At 38.0% G+C, this 22,239-nt stretch overlaps 1 protein-coding gene and 4 long non-coding RNA genes across 9 annotated transcripts in view; 3 read left to right on the top strand and 2 right to left on the bottom strand.

Moving 5' to 3' along the window:
• The window catches only part of LOC149691602 (uncharacterized), a 212,086-nt gene extending 196,541 nt beyond the window's left edge, over positions 1 to 15,545 (top strand). Inside the window, exons 2-3 of one of the 2 annotated variants that reach the window (XR_016383419.1) lie at positions 13,572 to 14,449; positions 15,184 to 15,545. This is a non-coding gene — a long non-coding RNA (uncharacterized LOC149691602). The remainder of the gene's footprint in view (positions 1 to 13,571; positions 14,450 to 15,183) is intronic. The other variant, XR_016383417.1, reaches the window with a different exon arrangement.
• Positions 1 to 22,239, bottom strand: part of LOC149691617 (uncharacterized) — a 61,599-nt gene that overhangs the window by 7,445 nt on the left and 31,915 nt on the right. Inside the window, exons 19-21 of the mRNA XM_089868946.1 lie at positions 3,157 to 3,395; positions 1,851 to 2,206; positions 1,560 to 1,761 (exon numbers count right to left, since the gene is read on the bottom strand). Of these exons, the coding sequence (XP_089725072.1) occupies positions 1,560 to 1,761; positions 1,851 to 2,206; positions 3,157 to 3,395 (797 nt within the window). The remainder of the gene's footprint in view (positions 1 to 1,559; positions 1,762 to 1,850; positions 2,207 to 3,156; positions 3,396 to 22,239) is intronic.
• On the top strand, positions 5,092 to 6,581 carry LOC149691618 (uncharacterized). Its single transcript, XR_016383420.1, has 3 exons — positions 5,092 to 5,312; positions 5,572 to 5,716; positions 6,310 to 6,581. It is a non-coding gene; the product is annotated as an uncharacterized LOC149691618 (long non-coding RNA).
• On the top strand, positions 16,889 to 19,463 carry LOC149691619 (uncharacterized). 3 transcript variants are annotated; one of them, XR_016383408.1, is made up of 4 exons: positions 16,889 to 16,964; positions 17,075 to 17,342; positions 17,402 to 19,009; positions 19,070 to 19,463. It is a non-coding gene; the product is annotated as an uncharacterized LOC149691619 (long non-coding RNA). The 3 variants fall into 3 exon arrangements; XR_016383407.1 differs by lacking the exon at positions 16,889 to 16,964 and having other exon boundaries at positions 17,024 to 17,346; XR_016383406.1 differs by lacking the exon at positions 16,889 to 16,964 and having other exon boundaries at positions 17,024 to 17,342.
• On the bottom strand, positions 18,223 to 20,328 carry LOC149691620 (uncharacterized). Of its 2 annotated transcripts, none has more exons than XR_016383404.1 (5): positions 20,189 to 20,328; positions 19,553 to 19,909; positions 19,232 to 19,426; positions 19,003 to 19,169; positions 18,223 to 18,880 (listed from the first exon to the last, which is right to left on the bottom strand). It is a non-coding gene; the product is annotated as an uncharacterized LOC149691620 (long non-coding RNA). The 2 variants fall into 2 exon arrangements; XR_016383405.1 differs by having other exon boundaries at positions 18,940 to 19,169.

Genomic DNA, 22,239 nt, shown 5'->3' on the forward strand with positions numbered 1-22,239 from the left:
TAAGCAGTTGGTTATCTCTAAAGCACTGTGAAGTTCTGAGAGCGTGTCTTCCATTTTAATGAAGGACTAAAGTAGTACTTGTTCTAAATGGTTTGTCAACTGCCCATAACCAGGGAATGCCGCTGTGCCCACCTTATTATTGCATTATGTCCCAAAAATTGCGCCAGTTTGCAAATACAGTGAATTACCAACTAGCTGTGCACCACGACTCTAGTACCACCAACCAGCTTTGCACCACGACTCTAGTAATACCCAACCAGCTTAGCACCACAACTACAGTACTACCATCCAGCTTAGCACCACAACTACAGTACTACCAACCATCTTAGCACCACAACTCTAGTACTACCAACTAGCTTAGCACCCACCACAACTACAGAACTACCATCCAGCTTAGCACCACAACTACAGTACTACCAGCCATCTTAGCACCAGGACTATAGTACTACCAACCAGCTTAGCACCCACCACAACTACAGTACTACCAACCAGCTTAGCACCACGATTCTAGTACTACCCAACCAGCTTAGCACCACAACTACAGTACTACCATCCAGCTTAGCACCACAACTACAGTACTACCAACCAGCTTAGCACCACGACTACAGTACTACCAACCAGCTTAGCACCCACCACAACTACAGTACTACCATCCAGCTTAGCACCACAACTACAGTACTACCACCCATCTTAGCACCAGGACTATAGTACTACCAACTAGCTTAGCACCCACCACAACTACAGAACTACCATCCAGCTTAGCACCACAACTACAGTACTACCAACCATCTTAGCACCAGGACTATAGTACTACCAACCATCTTAGCACCAGGACTATAGTACTACCAACCAGCTTAGCACCCACCACAACTATAGTACTACCAACCAGCTTAGCACCCACCACAACTATAGTACTACCAACCAGCTTAGCACCCACCACAACTATAGTACTACCAACCAGCTTAGCACCCACCACAACGATAGTACTAAAAACAAGCTTAGCACCACGATTCTAGTACTACCCAACCAGCTTAGCACCCACCACAACGATAGTACTAAAAACAAGCTTAGCACCACGATTCTAGTACTACCCAACCAGCTTAGCACCCACCACAACTACAGTACTACCATCCAGCTTAGCACCACAACTACAGTACTACCATCCAGCTTAACACCACAACTATAGTACTACCAACCAGCTTAACACCACAACTATAGTACTACCAACCTTCTTAGCACCACAACTATAGTACTACCAACCAGCTTAGCACCCACCACAACTACAGTACTACCAACCATCTTAGCACCACGACTACAGTACTACCAACCAGCTTAGCACCCACCACAACTATAGTACTACCAACCATCTTAGCACCACGACTATAGTACTACCCAACCAGCTTAGCACCCACCACAACTACAGTACTACCATGGTAATAGTAATGCAACTACACTATTAATAATGCAAAATGGCCAACAGTGAGTGCACAAGTGCTTTGTGTAAAGCATCGAATGCAGCAAATCTCTACAACAAAATAAAAATAAAATGGGTTTCCTACCTTGGGTGATTTCTCTGACGCCGTAAGTTTGGCTGAAGACGTACGCGAGAGAATCTCCAACATTGCAAGTACACACGATAAACTTGTCACTGTCTTTCAGTTGGCATATGACAGCCGCGCACAAAGTTGTAAGAAGTCCATTTTCTTGCAATATTAGGTTATGGGCCGCGTGAAACGATCTCAATAGACAAACAAACACATCCTGAGGGAAAAAAAAACACCAAGGAAAACTAATTAGGTCCCTAAACGCTAAACACTAATTCCATCTCCAAAAGATCAAGGTTTACTTACCAATGTCGTGCCCATTTGACCACCTTCCCTGTACAGTGCCTTGTTTAAGTAATCCATGCATCCGTGAACCGCGCATCTGGCAGCGAGACACGATTTTTCACCCCAGTTTACTCCGTCAGCCAATGCCATGAGTGCGCTATTGGCTCTGACGCATATTCCAAAGGCGTCCGCGATGGGTTCACCCGCATTTTGCCTGGTGAAAGGATGGCACTCGTACAGAGTCGTGGCGATACCGAAACCGAAGGGGCTTGGTCTATTCCAGTTGGGAATACCAGCAACCTCTTCAGTTTCGTCGGGGAAGTAAGATTCGAGCGAGTATTGATTGTCAGATGATTTGATGTCGTTTTGGTTGATATCTGACAAAAAACCAAAGAAAAGAACCAGGGCTTAACACTTGTTCAAAGGCTTAGAACAAGATAAATGAAATTGGGCTTAACTCTTGTTCAATGCCTCAGAAGAACAACATAAATGAAAGTAGGCTTAAAACATGTTCAAAGGGGCTTAAGAACAGGACTACCATCTATGAAAGTAGCCTTAAAACATGTTCAAACCGGCTTAAGAATAAGACCACCATCTTTGAAAGTAGGTTTAAAACATGTTTAAAGGGGCTTAAGAATAGGACCATCTATGAATGCAGGCTTAAAACATGTTCAAAGGGGCTTAAGAACAGGACCCCCACCTTTGAAAGTAGGTTTAAAACATGTTTAAAGGGGCTTAAGAATAGGACCATCTATCAAAGTAGGCTTAAAACATGTTCAAAGGGGCTTAAAAATAAGACCACCATCTATGAAAGTACGATTAAAAGATGTTCAAAGGCTTGTAATAGGACCATCTATGAAAGTAGGCTTAAAAGATGTTCAAAGGCTTTGTAATAGGACCATCTATCAAAGTAGGCTTAAAACATATTCAAAGGCTTAGGAATATGAACATCTATGGAAGTAGCTTTAAAACGCGTTCAAAGGGGCTTAAGAATAAGACCACCATCTATGAAAGTAAGCTTAAAACATGTTCGAAGTCTTAGGAATAGGACCATCTATTAAAGTAGACTTAAAACATGTTCAAAGGCTGTGTAATAGGACCATCTATCAAAGTAGGCTTAAAACATGTTCAAAGGCTTAGGAATAGGACCATCTATCAAAGTAGAGGCCTTAGAATAGGACCAACTATCAAAGTAGAGGTCAAGGAATAGGACCATCTATGAAAGTACAGTTTAACAGGACAGCATCTATGAAAGTAGGCTTAATACATATTCAAAGACTTTGAAGAGCACAAATGAAAGCAGGCTTAACTATTTTTTAAGACTTACCATCATTGGAATGTGAATCATCTCTCAAATCATCAGCTAATATACTATCTTCATCAATAAAATCCACATCTGGATCTGACACGCTTAGTGCTCTTTGTCTCCTATTAACTTTAGTTAATCCTCCAGCTGGACCAGTGTAGGCTCCTGACACTTCGGGTGATAGCCTACTAATTTCTTTAACTGGTAGATCGTAACAAGACTTCCCAAAAAGAATGTCTGGTTGATTTTTCTTTACTTCCCTATAACCAAAAAAAAAGTAAGCCTCATTAAATAAAATGTAGATGGGTCATAATGAAATTGAACAAGTTTTTTTTTCGAGACAAAATACCCTAAAGGCATGTACTCTATTTGAATGAATCAAGATCGGAAATGGGCCATTAGATAACTAGGTAACTTTGCCACTGGCATTTTTCTAACACAGTCAATGTTGAGGTTACCCAAAACCCGCTAGATGTTTTACATTACTTATCAATTTAACCGTATTTAATACGAGAATATTAACATTTAAAACATGGATTATAAAGTAGTGCTTTTACAAAATTAGTTTTAAGGTAGAACCACGCCACAACACGTAACCTTTAACCTTTACTTTATCAATCTTAAAACGCATTACATACCCGCTTAAATATCGATGTATGAAAGTCCCCGTCGTCGGGGAGGTACAGGGCGATTTCATTTCACATTTTGGGTCATTACCAGTTGATAACTGGCGTATAAATTCGGCGACTTTCTCTTTGAACGTGGGCATGGAATAGCAGTCCTTATAAAAGTACACAATTTTAAGGTTCCTTAAGCCTTGGCTTCGATGCGAGGTATAACTGTAATCGCGGTTTTTAGTAACGACTTTTCACCCGATTATTACGAAACAACATTAAAAATTAGCTTAGCTACCGACGTAGCATCCGGATTATATCAAAAATAAAACGAATCGATACAGTTTCTAGCGAAAAAACGGATTAAAAACATTGGAAACCAAACTTTCCCTATCCACCTTTGCAAAAATTCTAAACGCGACTGGGAAACGAGCGCGGAAAATTGCGGGGCGCTCGATGACGTCAGCATAACAAAACATAGGAGGGGGGTATTCCAGGGTCGCGAGGAGATTGGTTAGAAAAGAGAGGGAGCGTTCCTAAAAGCCAATCGTGTTAAAGGATATACCGGGATTGGTTTCAATGTAGTACAACTACTTAATTCACCCATTCTTGATGGAATAATATATTAATTCCTATAATTTATTGATACAATGTTTAATTTTATAAGTATATTTATAAAAATAGCACCAATACGGATTAATATTGAGTTTAAACATTACTGAATGAATAGAGGAATTTAAGAAATATATTTAGCTTTGGTTTACACCTTAATCTTACAAAAATAAGCTGTGAAACATCTCCCTAACCTTTTTCTAACATCTTAACACGCCTGTTTCTTGTCTTAATAAATCTTTCGGTACCATAATAAACACCACACAACTCTTCCTGCTTTAAACATACGCTTCAGCGTTCGTTGGCACTTTGAAAATCCCTCTAAAACATAGGTACTAAGGTACTTAAACACTAGGAAGGTGAGCCGTCCCTTCACTAGCTCGACTTACTCCTTAGTTCCATTCTTAGTTTGTGCCAAAACTCCCAAGAACAAAAGAATTATCTTAGAATAAAAACCAACCCTTTTAAAGGTTGCATGATCTTCTCCATTCTTTTACAACATCACCATAAATACTCCTGAAAACAAATTAAGTAACGTAACCAAGTTAGAGATTTGCATACTCTGCTTGGACATATCTCGTCCCAATATATCGATTAAATCAAAGCACAATATAAGTTCCTATCGCATTTCTAAAGCTCGTCTCTGATTGGTTTAGAAAAATCATATTGACAGGTAGTCCTAAAAAAAATCAAGCCCGGTAAAAAAGAACTCATGTCGAAACATGTCGGCCCGAGGAGAGGATCGGATGCCCAACCCATTCCCAAACACCGAAATGTCATCATTTGACAGATGAACATCGTGTCGGAAAGTTAACTTATCACACCCGAGTACAGACGTTAATTTGTTTATTACAAAACATTCTGTTCACAACACAAAAGAAGAATAAAATAAAAATCGTATTTATTAAATTAAATCTTCGGAATGGATTCTCCAAAATCAAACGAGAAAAAGTTAGAAGGAATAAATTTAAAACTAGAAATTATATTTCACTGTCACTTTCTCTCTCTCTCTGTGTTGTCATTTCTTCTTAAAGGAGAGACGTCGGACACTTGATATTTGTTTTAACGCATCAATGGCTAAGGAATTAAAGGGAACTTGACAAGTGTCCGTCCGTAACTCCGTACATAATCTCTCTCCTCTTCTCTGCGCCGCGTGAAACGTTCTTATATTTCTTGCATTTTCTTTTTCTTTCAAAACTTACAACAAAAGAGAACCGACCCCTGGGATTTCAAAAGTGTGTCAATCTAAGTGCCAAAACGAAGCGAATCATCAAAATGAGTTAAAAATGATTGGACAGCATCTGCGTTTAATGGCCGCAACGTTCGACAAAAAGATAACATTCACAAAGCTTTGGGTAAGTTGATTTTCTTTTTCATCTGGCTATAATCTAGGTTCTTTTGTTATCGAAACTAATAAATCGAGGGGCTAATCATTGTCAAAGATCCTGTACACCGATTACGTGTAATCGTTACAGCACTGTCAAAGGCAGGGCTTTTAAAGATTACGCGTAATCAATTTTGTACAGTCAGGGATAGATTTAATTTTAGAAGTAGGAATGGAGAACGGTTAGTATTTACTTCAGTCCAACTCATAGACCACCCAGTATAGAGCCCCTCCCTCCAAGACGTAACGAAAAGTTTAAATTATCTTATTGGCTCACTTAAACTACGTTTTGATGACGTTGCTGACGGGGACGGCGAAAAATACGTAATTCCTTTTTACCTCTGTCGCTATGACCCTCCCGCCTCTTCTTTCATACCCCTCCGTCTCGTGGAAGGGGACGGGACTATGACGCGCGCCCAGAAATTACTTTGTTCTCCATTCCTTACTTCTAAAATTAAATCCATCCCTGGTACAGTGAAGGTGTACACCGAGTACACTGAGTGACCAGCCCCTCGGAATAAATTTAAAATTAATTTAAAATCAATTTTTGGTTCTATAACCCAGATCAAGAAATCTCGATAAGATCGAGGGAGAACTTTCGAATTGTATTTGTGAATTAAAATTACACGATTTTATCATTAAACGTATGTTGGTTGGTAGATACTTTGTAGCTAACTTAAAGATTAAGATCACGAATTATTAGGCAGGTTGAACCTTTACAAACTAAAAGAAAACCTGTTCTCGCGTTAGGGGGGGTCTTAATGTATTATGTTAATAATAAATTAACAATGTAATGAAGTCCAAGACGAAGGCAAAATAATTTATGGAATTAATATAACCATGAATTTATTTATTAACATAATAAATAAATAAATTCATGATATAACTATATTTATATGTATGAAGAATTACTCTAAAAACCGTCCAACGTATAAGACTTCAAGTTTGTAAATATTGTAATTAAAAATTGTCAATAAAATAGTATTTATATGAATATCAAAGTGTATTTACTAATAAAGATTTTTTGTTTATTTATTTGCAATGTAATAGTAGCCCAAAGTCCACAGAGTGACCTTGAACTATATTGACCTTTTGGGGGGGGGGTGAGGAACTTCTCGCAAACCTTACTAGATAAAGGGTTAAGACAGATTAACATCCGGTATATGACTACAAAGACGTTTGATAGAGCTCCAACGTTATCAGTCCACCAAAATTGGTCCGTTTTGTTAGAAGCCATATCTAACGTCTTTGTTGACGACATACCGGATGTCAATCTGTCTTTCGAAATCAAGGTGGCAAGCACCGGACTCTGTTTTACTTATCCCCAACGTTTGAAAAGGGTCTTTTTCTTAAGAATGAATCAATGGTATCACTTATTGTTATTATAACACTTAAGACGATGAACAAACAGGCCTTTCGAAATTAAAGAAACGAATCAATACAAAACACTATAGAATAATTTCGTCTATTACTGTTGGTTCAATATTTTAAATTATACAGGGTGTTTCTGAAAGCTCTGTCCAGATATAAAGGGGGATGTTCTTTGAGTGATTTCGACGAGGATTTCGAGTCGAAAATGTAACTTATATGACGTTTTCCCTCCAGGGCCACCGTTTTCAAGAGGAGGCATCCGTAAAGCACTCCAAACATAACTTGAAAACTGTGGCCTGGACGTATAATGTCATAGCGTTATGATTTGAGTGTTTTAGGAAAGACCCCTGAATTAAATTAAAAATTATTGTCGATGAGTTTCTTACTTAAATTACTACGGACAATCTTAACTTGAAAACGGTGTCCCTTACAACAAAATGTCATAGAAAGTTTTCGACTCAAAGAACATCCTTCAGACCTATCACAAACACCCTGTATAACTTATAATATAATAAAGATTGCAATAAAAATGTTTACAATTAAAGTGCCATAGCACTTCCCCGCCTTTCACAGCTTAATACCCTATGAAAGAATATCCCTAAGTGCCGTAACCTTATCCAAACAAACCCACAAAAAAAAAACCGAATAATAAAAGCACTTTTAGACAACAAAGAGATAACATTGTACGAAGATGTCTTATGGTGTAATAATAATAGAGTCAATAGGTGTAAAAGTTTAGCATTATACCTCTAAAAATAGACGTGTTACGTAACGTTGTCTGTGTACTAAAAGCCCTCAATTACAGATTGAAAGGACTTTTCTGGTACAATACAATGGTTCCCGCACGACAACCACCGCATGGAAATTAGCCCAGACTTTTATTGCATTGCATAACGCAGTGCAATTTAACTAATGGATTCGCCAGAAAAAAAGGTGTTATTAGATTAGGTTATCATTTCTATAGTTAGTTATAGATAGTGCGCGGACAAGCGTAAGTTTATAAGTGATATGTTTCATAATAAGTATGACACGACCTTATTGCGCGTGACGTCAAGTTACCTACCCCTTTTCCTCTCCCCTTGCCGGCTGCCCGCTCTGGCCACGTTAGGACGCCATGTTGACATCCCCTGAAAACCGGTTTTCGCCCCCTATTTCTTCTCCCTTTTTACTCTCACGGAAACACCCTATACTTCGTAATGCTACTGAGAGACTTGCAGCTCGAGCTAATTCTAGCAGAACGACAAGCGAGAATTGAAGTACTACACTCGGTTAGTTTTGCAGTACTTCCATCTTTCTATTTAGTCTGTACTAAGCCAAAACCAGGCGTCGCTTTACGAGAATCTATGACCTACGTCACTTCATGTTAAGCTCTCAGTAACCAGTGACAAACTTATCCTACGAACTTATGGTACAAGTGATACCAATACTTTGAAACGTGTGTATTTCAACCGCTAGAGGCTACAGGCCCGTTTTCAATCAAGCTTTTTTGATCAAAAACGCAAACTTTTGCTTGAAAAATCGCAGCAAAATATATATAGCCGTTTTCAATCGCGCTTGGGCTGAAGCTTTAACATACGCCGTTTTTTCGAGGTGACCGCCATATTTGTTTATAGTTTTAGGACCAGGGTTGAAATAAGATGAATTTTGTTAGTGATCCTCGGGACTATTGACCCCTCATGTTGGAATTATTAAACTGGTCCTTGAGACCAGTGACCCTTGCATTATTTTTTTACTGGTCCATTATAAAATTACTAAATTGGTGAGAATAAGAAGCTCGTAAAGACACAAAAGTAAAGAAGCTAAAAGTTCTAATTGATTTTGACCTGAAATTTTAATGAGACTTGCGTTTAGACGTGTTTTATTATTCTAAAAAGGATTCAAGCTTTTAGAGTCGATAGAGTTTTTTTAATAAAATTAATTTCCAATATCAAAATTGTAAATTCAGTACTTATAACCGATTTCCAAGATAAAAAACCCAACCTTATCCTCCTTGTCCAAAACATGCCTTTTAAAAAGTATTAGATTATACAGCCAGATTGTCTTGGCCATAATTAATTAGTTTTACTTCAAGAAACAAAGGAACGCTTTTGCTGTAACGTTTGAAGCTAGCGCACATCTTGGGGAAACTAACCTTAGTATTATTGACCATTGTCATTACTGGAGGGAAGACTCGCATCTCTTGCGATTGCACCATTTTAGGTGGAATTTCTGATAGCGTTTTGACGTATATTCCAACCAGATTATTCTTACAGGACACCTTAAGGGGCGGCTAAACCTATAGCATCTTCTTTCTTCATACTATTTTTATTTTACTAATTTTCTAATTAAGAACAGGAATAATTAGGCCAAAAACAAACAAAGATTTTGGAATATATTACACATTTCATTTCAGAACTTTTGATCAACGTAAAACTGGGTCCCCTGTAAAATTAATTAACTTTCATAGGAATTAGTTTAATCATTATGATTTCAGGCTTCGACCATAAGTTTATAAGATATGTTCCATAAGTATGTCACTACCCATACTTCGTAATGTTAGAGGCTTAATGAGAGCTAGTTCAAGAACGACTTGAGAATTGACTACACTCGGTTTTGCAGTCCATCCTCCTCTTTGGTCTGTACTAAGCCTTCGACAGCGCCTCACTAGGCGTCGCTTTACGAGAATCTATGACGTTTCACCTACGTCACTTCATGACAAGCTCTCATTAACGAGTGACACACTTATGGAACATATCTTATAAACTTATGCTTCGACCTATTAGACAAACATGTTTATAGGGTGGTTTTTCCAGCTACAGGAATCCATAAACTCCAGTACCACGTTTTAAAAGTAGAGAAAAGTGTTTTGGTCTGTTTAGAAGACATTAGTAAATTATAATTAACTAAATTATTAATTATATTAGAAAATAGAAACAATAAAATTGAAACGCACGCTCCCGCCATATTTTGAAGTCTGCCTAACTTCAGCAGCGCCATCTAGCGGTCCATGTTTGCAAGCAATAAGTCTTTTCATTCTGGGTTCTTTTTGGGGGCGTTTTCCGAGACAACTGGCTGCTGCCTCCTGTAAGCCAAGCTTCTGGGCGGCAAAGTTTGAGGGAATACGACACATGTCGGCGATCCTACCCTATAGGTGCCGACTGTCCCGTGTCCGCCGGAGGTGACTTACCCCAATGCCACCTTCCGTCACCTCCCAAGTAAACCTCATTTCCTTCCCTGCTTACACACATACGACCTAGCGGCCCCCGTCAGTGCTGGGCCGCGTAGGGTCTCCCGCTCAATTCTTCCTGGTGCTCAAGGCCTAACGGCTAAGCACTAGTGCTAGTAGGTGGAAAAAAAAAAAAAAAAAAAAACTGGCTGCTGCGAATTTCTGTCCGATCTTTGCTGGTAAATATTTTGATTTTATTTATATTTTAAGGGTTAATTTTGATTAAATACCAATGTTTTATCGCAACCGATCGGAAATTAAGCGTCGGAAGTGGAAAATTTATGGTCAACCGTGCCAAAATACGTTTGTTAATTACGACCAAGGCTTACGGGACCACGTTGGTTGGCACCACTGGCTGGTGCTACTATTACCAAGGCTTACGGGACCACGTTGGAACCACGGATTCAAGGAAGCTGTTGCCTCTTTCAGTAGTGGTATAAGAGATCTTTCCAGGTAAATATTTTATTTATATTTTAAGGGCTAATTTAGATTAAATACCAAAGTTTTATCGCAACCGAATGGAAAATGTATCTTAACCGTGCCAAATAGGTTTGTTAATTACGACCATTGTCTGTTTGAAGATAACATAGCCTTAGTTGATTTTATATATTGTTTACCAAACATAATGGTAGTTATTTGGAACTCCATAGTTCTAAATAACTATTGCACTTTTGTTGCTTTGGTTATTGGCGAGTAGAAAACCTTTAGCGGTGGGTGTATTAACGCAGAAGTGAGCTGTAGTTCTCTAAAATGTTTTCAATTAACAAATCTATTGGTGTAAATATGGGTGTCTAGGGCCGGAAATAAGCGCAGGACACATTGTCCAATAACATTGAAAAATGTCCCATACTATTTTTAAAAACGAAGGGGGTCACTGGCCTGTTTGACCAATAAATTTTCCCAAAGTTTTGATAGCTTAACCATGAACAAGCGATACTATTTTTGCACACTCTAGTGGACAATGTCCTATAAATTTTCTAGTCAAAGGAGTTAAGTCGTTTTTGTCCTTTGAGTATGTTATAGTCCTATTTGCCCCCCCCAACCAACCATATTAGAAACCCAGGGTTACGACAAACAGGGGCCGAGTAATTAAGCAATATGTTAACAAACATAACCCCTCCATAGGAATAGCATTCCACCCAACTTTGGAGGTTCATAACTCTGGTTCTACTAGCGATATGGGGGTGTCCTTTGACTATGTTATAGTCCTATTTACCCCCCCAATCCCACCATAATTACACCCAACTTTGGGGGTTCATAACTCTGGTTCTACTAGCGATATGGGGGTGTCCTTTGACTATGTTATAGTTCTATTTACCCCCCCCCCAATCCCGCCATAATTACACCCAACTTTGGGGGTTCATAACTCTGGTTCTACTAGTGATATGGGGTGTCCTTTGACTATGTTATAGTCCTATTAACCCCCCCCCAATCCCACCATAATTACACCCAACTTTGGGGGTTCATAACTCTGGTTCTACTAGCGATATGGGGTGTCCTTTGACTATGTTATAGTCCTATTTACTCCCCCCCCAATCCCACCATAATTACACCCAACTTTGGGGGTTCATAACTCTGGTTCTACTAGCGATATGGGGGTGTCCTTTGACTATGTTATAGTACTATTAACCCCCCCAATCCCACCATAATTACACCCAACTTTGGGGGTTCATAACTCTGGTTCTACTAGCGATATGGGAGTGTTTTTTGACTATGTTATAGTACTATTAACCCCCCCCCCAATCCCACCATAATTACACCCAACTTTAGGGGTTCATAACTCTGGTTCTACTAGCAATATGGGGGTGTCCTTTGACTATGTTATAGTCCTATTTACCCCCCACCCCCATCCCACCATAATTACACCCAACTTTAGGGGTTCATGACTCTGGTTCTACTAGCGATATGGGGTGTCCTTTGACTATGTTATAGTACTATTAACCCCCCCCCCAATCCCACCATAATTACACCCAACTTTGGGGGTTCATAACTCTGGTTCTACTAGCGATATGGGGGTGTCCTTTGACTATGTTATAGTCCTATTTACCCCCCTCCAATCCCACCATAATTACACCCAACTTTGGGGGTTCATAACTCTGGTTCTACTAGCGATATGGGCGTGTCCTTTGACTATGTTATAATCCTATTAACCCCCCCCCAATCCCACCATAATTACACCCAACTTTGGGGGTTCATAACTCTGGTTCTACTAGCGATATGGGGTGTTTTTTGACTATGTTATAGTACTATTAACCCCCCCCAATCCCACCATAATTACACCCAACTTTGGGGGTTCATAACTCTGGTTCTACTAGCGATATGGGGGTGTCCTTTGACTATGTTATAGTCCTATTTACCCCCACCCCCCATCCCACCATAATTACACCCAACTTTAGGGGTTCATGACTCTGGTTCTACTAGCGATATGGGGGTGTCCTTTGACTATGTTATAGTACTATTAACCCCCCCCCCCAATCCCACCATAATTACACCCAACTTTGGGGGTTCATAACTCTGGTTCTACTAGCGATATGGGGGTGTCCTTTGACTATGTTATAGTCCTATTTACCCCCACCCCCATCCCACCATAATTACACCCAACTTTGGAGGTTCATAACTCTGGTTCTACTAGATATGGGAAGAAGATGCCCTTTGAGTATGTTTTAGTCCTATTTGCCCCCCCCCATCCAACCATACTAAAATCTTGGGGATCGAGTAATTCAGAAAAATGTTCATAAACAAGACCCTCCATAGGAATAGCATTACACCCAATTTTGGGGGTTCATAACTCTGGTTCTACTAGAGATTGGGATGATGCCCTTTGATTATGTTATAGTCCTATTTGCCCCCCCATCCAGACATAGTAAAATTTTGGGATCGAGTAAAAAGGGGCTGAGTAATTGAGAAAAATGTTCTTAAACAAGCACTCCATAGGAATAGCACTATACCCAATTTTGGGGGTTCATAACTCTGGTTCTACTAGATATGGGAATATGCCCTTTGATTATGTTTAGTTAGAGGGGGCGAGGGGGTACAGGCCCACGGGCGCAGCGCTTGTTGGGGGCACATTGATTTAAACTGTTCCCCCCTTAGCAACATTTGCTGTTCCTTTTTTTGTGGACTTAAGGGGGCGCGCATTATCTCGGCCCCCGGGTGCAAAATTGCTTAATCCGGCCCTGAAAATACTTGTGCCATTTAAGTTGATAATAATTTTAATTTCTATTTGATTGTTTGAATTTTATTTTTATAGCCATCATCCGTTTCCAAAGGAGCAATTTATGTTGGATTCTAGAATGAATAACTATTTATTTGGCAAAAAATGGCACCTAATATTAATCAGGTCAATAAACCCAGTACAATTCCATTCTTAATTCGGATCTACACTTTGATTTTATCCGTTGAAACTGAATCTCTTTACAAAAACTATTTAGACAGCGTAGGAAACACTTTAGGCCCTTAGTGCAGTAATTAAATCTTATTAATAGTAATTATAGCAATATTAACAGGAAAATTCCATTCTTAATTCGGGCCTACACTTTGATTTTATCCGTTGAAAGGGAATCTCACTAGCAAAACTATTTAGACAGCGTGTGAAGCGACTTTTAGACCATTATAAGGGTATTTAGTTTATTATTTATTATTCTATTTATTGTTAGAAGGGAAGCGCTGTGTCCTTTAATTTTTAGGGATTTTTCTTTTCGCCAGGACATAAATAAAATCTTACTTATGGAATAGGTGAACACTGGTCTTAGCCCTCCCTTTTAAGAATAATGAACGCGTAATCAGGATTTCAAGGGTGAGATTCCCTTTGCGGTATTAAGGTATCTAGTTTATGGTTTTAATTATATTTTTAGAGGAAAAGCGTTTGGCAACTCGTTGAGGGAGTTTTGTAGGATCTAAATAAATTTCTGATTTAGGTTTAAGGTAGAAGGTTGCTTATACGCTTTCTCCTTTAAAAGTAAACACGATTTTAAGCGGGTTTAAGGCGAGGCTTAGCTTTTTATGGTATTCTTTCCCTGTTAATGTTACGAGTGTGCCATTTATTTGCCAAATAATAGTCATTTGTCTTATGCCGGAACCTTTAACGTCGCATCATGCGAGAATACTCGAGTGGATTTTCGTATCAAGGTAATTAATTTCAAGTTATTCGTGTGCCTTTTTCCAAATACTAATTCGAATTTTTCATGCGCAGGAAGAATTGGACGTCTGCGAGTGGACTTTCATTGGAAATCCCATGCTAAGGACGAAGTTTCCTGGTTTTGGGGGCTCCACAGCGGGCTTTAGTTTAAATTTAATAATTCCCGAGTTAACCAGGGACTTGTTAAATTTAAATTGGGCTCGCAAGGCTTACCTTGGGGGTGGTAGCTTAAGTTTAAATCTAAAGTTTCGATATTGGGGAAGGAACAAAAATAGTCGAAAAACACTTGGGGTAGTTTTTTTTTACCTTTTTTATGCTTTTTTTATTGTTTTTTTTTAATAAATTTTTCATAAAAAATTCATTTTTTTTTGTAAAAATATTTATTTAACGTTTTTTTTCTATTTTATTAAAAAAATAAGCCTAAAAGAGGTCAAAAAAACCCCCCTAAGTCCAGACATTAAAAAATTGAAACCAAGTCTAGTATCGTAAAAATTTAAAGAAAAGAAAGAACGAGGTTTAAGGCAAAATTTATTCAATAAGAAACAAAAAAACCAAGTGTTTACAAAAATTTCGAACAAAAAAATTATTAAAGAGTTATGTAAGTTAAAGTTTGAACGCGAAAAAAATAATAAGTAGTTACATATAAAATGGCAAGCAAAAAAATTAAAATAAGTGGTTACATGTAAAATTTTCAAGTAAAGAAGTTGAATTTTGTGTCTTCTAGCTTCGATGATTTTCTCCGAAACTTCGACTCGAATGTTGAGAGAGATTGCCAAGTCCGGAAGAAGACATCGTGTAACGGAATCCAACAAAGCTTGTCATCGGGAATGATACATAGCAAGTCCAGAACAGCGGAAGTCATCGTGCAACGTTAATCCAACAAAGCATGTCATCAGGAATGATAAGTCTCGGAATCGCCAGTTATCGGGAAGGATACATCATTTAATGACCAGGGACAGAGAAATCCAAGAATATCAGCTGCATCTATAAATGAAAACATATTAATAACACATCTTAAACTATTGCCTACTTTTGGGTGGTCCTTAATTAAAAAACGGGCTACTAAATTTAGAGAGAAAGACCAATTACCACTGACTAATTGCCACTCTGAATAAAAAAGGCTTGACTACCGTTGATTCCCACCCTTAAATAATTAAATACTCTGGCTAAGGCTAACTAATTATTTACCATAATTGAATAGAAAATAATTTTAGGAAAACCTTACATTTAATTTTAAATTAAATTATGTAATTTAATAATGAAAATAATTTAAAATATCCCCTAAACTAATTTTAGGAAAACTGCCATTAATTTAAATTTAATTGCGTGCCCCTTATAATAGCTTCATAATTTAAAATATCCCCTAAATTAAGTTTATTAAAAGCTGCCATTTATTTATTTAAAACTATTGCCACAGGTAGAACCCATAAATAATAACTTGAGTCGAAATGGGACAAGGCTTAACTTAGGCTTAGGGCAACTGTCCTCGTGTCTTAAAATTATCTCTGCGGAAGTTGATTTTCGAAAATCTGTCGCTTTGTCTCCAAATTAATTAACAATAGCCCCTAAACTAATTTTAGAAAAACCTGCTAACTATTTATTTTAAAATTATTCCCACAGACAGACCCCGTAAATAACTAGGGTTTAAATTGGAAAGGGCTTAGGGCAACTGTCCACGTGCCTTAAAATTCTCTCTGCGGAACTTTATTTTAGAAACTGACGCTTTGTCTCTAAATTAATTAACAATAGCCCCTAATCTAATTTTAGGAAAACCCGCTAATTATTTTAAAACTATTCCCACAGACAGACCCCGTAAATAACTTGGCTTTAAATGGGACGAGGCTTAATTTAGGCTTAGGGCACCTGGCCTCGTGTTCTAAAATTCTCTCGGCGGGACCTGCGGCCGTATTCTGCAGAAAAGTTAAGCTCCTCCTTCTGCCCTTGGCTCGCTGGTTGGACCGTCAACCATTGCCCTTGGCCTTTTAATTGGCTACGTCTACCGATGACGTTCCTTGCCTTGGCTCAGTGATTGGAGGTTCAACCGGCAAAAATAAGCCTTTGAATTCAGTTCAGTTTGAGTTTCAAGTTGAACCAAATTTCGGTGTAAGGTCAGTGTACAGTGTAAATTTGTCGCCAAAGGTCAGTGCTGCAACCTTTCACCGGAAACGTTTAAGCTATTAACGCCACCTATCGTATGAACTGAATAGTAATTTCGTGCCGTCTGCTCTTTTTTAATTTTAAATGACGTCAACGTATTTGAGACAGCCGCTTGTTAAGGTAACATCGTTTAATGTTGAGTAAGTTATATATTTTCACGTAAATAATGTGCTTGACATATTTGTATAAAAAATTGAAAACCAATTGTAATTGCTGAATTAAGCATTAAACGTCAAATCTTTCCCTGTTTCCATGTTTTTACTTTGATAACATCGAACCACAACTACCTAAGCGTAATGAAGGCATAACGTGAAGGGCACACAGATTTTTGTGTCAGTAGTTTTATTGGTAATGGTGAAACAGTAATTGTTTCATTCCTGTGTAATTTATCTTCAACTTTTGAAGTTGTAATTACATGTATATTTATATGTTCTAAAATTGGTAAGATTTATTTGTAGTTATTGTATTGAATTATACATAGTAATGAAACATGTTTAAAAAAACTTAAAACGGCGCCGCATTCCCTCTATGAGTTGAAGGTTGTACCCTTGTTGGTCATTAGTGACTTAGGTAAGAGAGGACAAAGATGTGATAACATATTACAAAGCAGGTAAATGATGTCCACCGCCAACAGAGAACCCTTTCCCGAGGTGACATTGAAAGGCATTCCTCAACAATATTCCACTTGTTATAGAAGAACGTGAAGCTCTGCGTATTGCAAATTTGGTAAGTTCTCGTAATGTATTAAGTATTAACCATGTTATTAACATTATTTTTTGTTGCAGGTGGGTGCAAGCTTCTTGAATAGCCTTCCTCCAGTTTTTGCTGAAGATTCCTCAAAGAGCCTTCTGCTTTCCATGAACATGGTGCTCATCCACTTGCCACTGAAGAACACAGAAATGGTCATAAGAATGGTTTCTATTCAATGTAGGGTATAATAGTCCACCTTCTGAAAATTTCATTTGGACATTTTTTTGAGATAGAGGGTTGCTTGAAAGTCAGTTAACCATTAAGAGTTACTGCGGTGTCCTTTTAATTTTATTCTTCACTTCAACATTTCATTGTTCTTTTTTCCATCATTCCTTGTTATTGTTTCAGCATGCATGGCCTTCCTTTATTGTTTCATTTATAAATGGGCTAAACTTTCTTATAGCTTAGTCGCTGCCTAGTAAGAAAAGCAAAGAAACGCTCATAGCTTCCGCTAATGCATGTTTGGAGGCCCTACTCATGTTTGCGTCTGTTTGGCAAATAATGACTGAAAATGAAAGGTCTAGGAACGAATACGAAAAGCTAAGGTTTGAAAATTAAAGGTTTTGACTGGAAACCGAGAGTATTCAAGCCAACATCATGACCGAAGTGAAACATTGCAACCTGAAAATAATGACTAGTTTTGATTTTTGAAGACATGCTCAAGCGAAGCATGTTCTACTTTACTGTAGATAATTTCCTAAATGCCATGATAGGTTGTTTGAATAACGTCTCCCTGTATTTCGATTATTTTCAATGCTCAATTTGGCATGCACCCTCTTCATGACGGCATGAACTCTCTCTGATTATTGTATTCTCCTTTGTGATTTTATAGTACTCATTGTAGATATTCTATTAATTCATTTTCACCAAAGTTTCTTTAATATCCAATTTGACACGTACTTTTTTTGATTCTCTCATTATAAATAGTTATTTTTTCGCGTTTAATTTATTTGCGTGTATTTTATGATTTATTTCTCGCATACGTGTTAGTTTACTGTTAACTTATATTGTAATTTAGTAGACGCTTCATTTAATAAGCCAATTAAATTTATTGCATGGGTTATATGCATGCATTGAATAATTTATTAGATAGACTTCATAACATTTTTTAAATTAGTTGGATTTTTGTTATCATTGACTGTTATTAAAAGGGGTTGTGAGCCTGTGTGGATAGTGCTCGTCATCCTCATAGAGCTAAGTGGAGCCGGGGAGGGGTTTAAAAAAGAAGACAAAGTCTGTTACCGCCTTTAATGCTTTAAAACCGTTAATGGCATGTTTTTAATCTGTTCACATTAGAATTATGTTGATGATGTCTAGCCTGTACTCAAGATGACATTATTTATAACCAGCATGCCAGCACCCAATCAGTCCCGATACGCTCTCAAACCCAAAAATTCGGCAATTTATTTTCCACTTGTATTAAATTTTACATATTTCTGACTGTCAAGAGTTCATTGCTTTTTTCTGTTGCATGATTGCAATTTACATCCTCCGAAGTCTTCATGACCACATACCTATTTTAAATATAACTTAACTATTCTATTGTCATTCATTAGACCTATTTCATATTTACCATATTCATATTATGAGAAACAAAGGGGTGATTATACCAATTGCTGCATACTGAAATGCTTACTTTTCAAGTAACTGTTCAGTGTAAATATGGTTACTGGTTATGTTTTATAAGTTATGTCGATTTGCAGTTGTAAAGCGCTTCCGCGACTTCCAGTGTTAGTTGCGAGACGCAAATGGCTTGACACTCTGGATAAGCTTTTTCGTCAGCAGTTGGAAGATATACCTCGTCTGAGAGAGGAAAGGATAAATATTGATTAAAGGGTATGGGTGTATCTCGCTCATCAACACACCATTCCATGAGAATATAATAAGTGCAAAATTGTTAATGCCACAAGAGCATGAACGAATCACGGAGTTGCTCTTGCGATTTTGGTCATGCTAAGTGCTCAAATTAGGCTTTAACCATTCAGTTACCACGGGCGATCAGCCCTCTCACCTTTTTACTGCAGTGACCTTTATACTGCGATCGACAGTTGCCACACAATCTGAATAAGTAATAAATAATAAAAGAAATAAATTAAATGGTGTGTTTTTATTTAAATCGGATTTTTAAGGGGGAAATTAAAGAGTTTAGTTGAATACTTCATAAATCCTTCATAAATTACACTCACCACTTTACTCGACACGTTGATCAACGTCGGGAGGTTGATAGAAAGTGTTGAAATGTCGTCTGCTGTAAGTGCGTTCAGCACATAGCGTTACCGAAGCAACCAGTAAAACCGGTGTTTAACCGGTAACTCATTTGTCAGTTTATGAAAAAACATTTTGAATTTGGTGTATAAATTTGATAGTTTACATCTGAGTCTGCGCGGAATTTGCACCAATCACTGAGCCAAGGCATGGAACGTCATCGGTAGACGTAGCCAATGAAAAGGCCAAGGGCAGTGGTTGACGGTCCAACCAGCGAGCCAAGGGCAGAAGGAGGAGCTTAACTTTTCTGCAGAATACGGCCGCTGATCTCCGAAAATCTGTCGCGTTATATCTAAATTAATTACGTACCCCTTTTAATAGCTAATAATAGGCCCTAAACTAATTATTAAGGGATTCTCTCTTGTACAGCATCTCGTTGTAAAATTTTATTTGTGGTACTTGATTTGTAATAAATAAATAAAATTCACTAACATTTTTTTTATAAATAAATAAAATTCACTAACATTTAACACTACTTAATTAATTTAAGCACTTGAAATAAAATAAATAATTTAAGGGGGCTAGATGAGTTTGGATTATTATAAAGTTAGGCTTACGGACTGTTAAAGCACCACGAGGCCAAGCAATGGCCGCCAAATACGTTGAAGAGCTTCGAATTCAGCTTGCATCCTCGGGAAGAACGATCAGCAAAATGGCGGAACGATCAAGATTCAACTTCAAAAGCCGGGGTCACGATCAGCTGGTTTTTCCAAGCGACTTTCCTCGACGGCTTGCGGGAACGAATGAACTGCATGACCCGTATCGATCAGCTGAGCGGGAGAGGTTTTTCCAAGCGACTTTCCTCGACGGCTTCCAGGCATCAAATGAGCCGGCTGACTCGGAACGATCAACTAAGTAAATTTCCAACGTTGTGGTGGCGCTAAAAACTCCTATGCGCGGACTCGGGTGCGCCATATCCCAGGCATGAAATTCAAATAGCTGAACACCGCTAGGCCTACTAAATGAATGAACGCTAGGCCTAAATGAATGAACGCTAGGCCTAAATGAATGAAGGCTAGGTAAACTGAATGGACAATCATTACCTATTACCATTAACATCTGTCGTGACGTCACAAGTCAATTACCTCGTTGACGTCATAGGTGGCGTCACCGGATATGACGTCATAGGTGACGTCACCGGATATGACGTCATGACACGTCACCGGATATGACGTCATAGGTGACGTCACCGGATATGACGTCATGACACGTCACCGGATATGACGTCATGACACGTCATCGGATTTGACGTCATTGGTCACGTCACCAGATATTACGTCGTTGGCCACGTCACCGGATATGACGTCATAGCAAAAATTTACCATGCTTTAGATGTCAGTAAATACGTAACTACGTACACAGCGCCCCTAGCGGCAATTTATGAACTATCTATTGCTTACACGAATGTCTAGCAGAATTTTATCATGTTTTAGATGTCAGTAAATACGTAACTACGTACACAGCGCCCCTAGCGGCAATTTATGAACTATCTATTGCTTAAACGAATGTCTAGCAGAATTTTATCATGTTTTAGATGTCAGTAAATACGTAACTACGTACACAGCGCCCCTAGCGGCAATTTATGAACTATCTATTGCTTACACGAATGTCTAGCAGAATTTTATCATGTTTTAGATGTCAGTAAATACGTAACTACGTATACAGCGCCCCTAGTGGCAAATGTGTTAATGCTTAATTATCCGTTAATATTAATAATAATAATAATAACCCATAGCCCCTAAGTAACCCCAAATCCCTATCCCGTTTAAAATCACTAACGAGTTTTTAGTTAGTAGCCCCTCGATAATTACTCGTAATCCAGATTCAACCTTTAATCCGTTTACTACCACAAACATAAGCAAACACACAGTTATGTAACCAGCACTAGTTAAAGCATTAGTTTGTTTGTTTTACGTGGTTGCTACGACACGCTTCAGTGCAATGCACTTCGAATAAAATCATTCATTATAACTTTGAAACTGTATTCAAAATATTCATACTCGACTGACGGCTCTACTATGTTGAGCAAGCACTTTAATCATACTCTAATTCAGAGGTATGAAGCGAGTTTCTATACCTTAGTCACTAAATATAATTAGTAAGCTTACAAGTAACAAACTAATGCTTTAACTAGTGCTGGTTACATAACTGTGTGTTTGCTTATGTTTGTGGTAGTAAACGGATTAAAGGTTGAATCTGGATTACGAGTAATTATCGAGGGGCTACTAACTAAAAACTCGTTAGTGATTTTTATTTTGAAATATATTTCATTGATACATTAGATTTTATTAAAAAGATTAATAATGAATATAACAAGAATATTTTTATAAACGTGTAACTTCCGAGTGTTGAGTCCAGGTACTGAAAATAATAAGAAAATTTCTATTATTAACAAAGGTTAATCGGCTTAGAATTTCCACTGATTTTCCACGCTAATATCCAACGGTGGAAAACGAGGTTGTTAGGATGGAAAACCAGGGTATTTAGTGGCAAAACGTAGCATTATGCTTTTGCGTCCAGATAGGAAGTGCGTAAAGTCACCGAGTGTTGAAAAATTGCATAAATATTATTAACCATGTTTAGATTAAGCGTATAAAAGAAATATATG

The sequence above is a fragment of the Phalangium opilio genome, unplaced genomic scaffold (assembly GCF_054372755.1).
Source record: "Phalangium opilio isolate 3A_F unplaced genomic scaffold, DU_Popi_V2 ptg000025l_1, whole genome shotgun sequence".
Taxonomy (NCBI): domain Eukaryota; kingdom Metazoa; phylum Arthropoda; class Arachnida; order Opiliones; family Phalangiidae; genus Phalangium; species Phalangium opilio.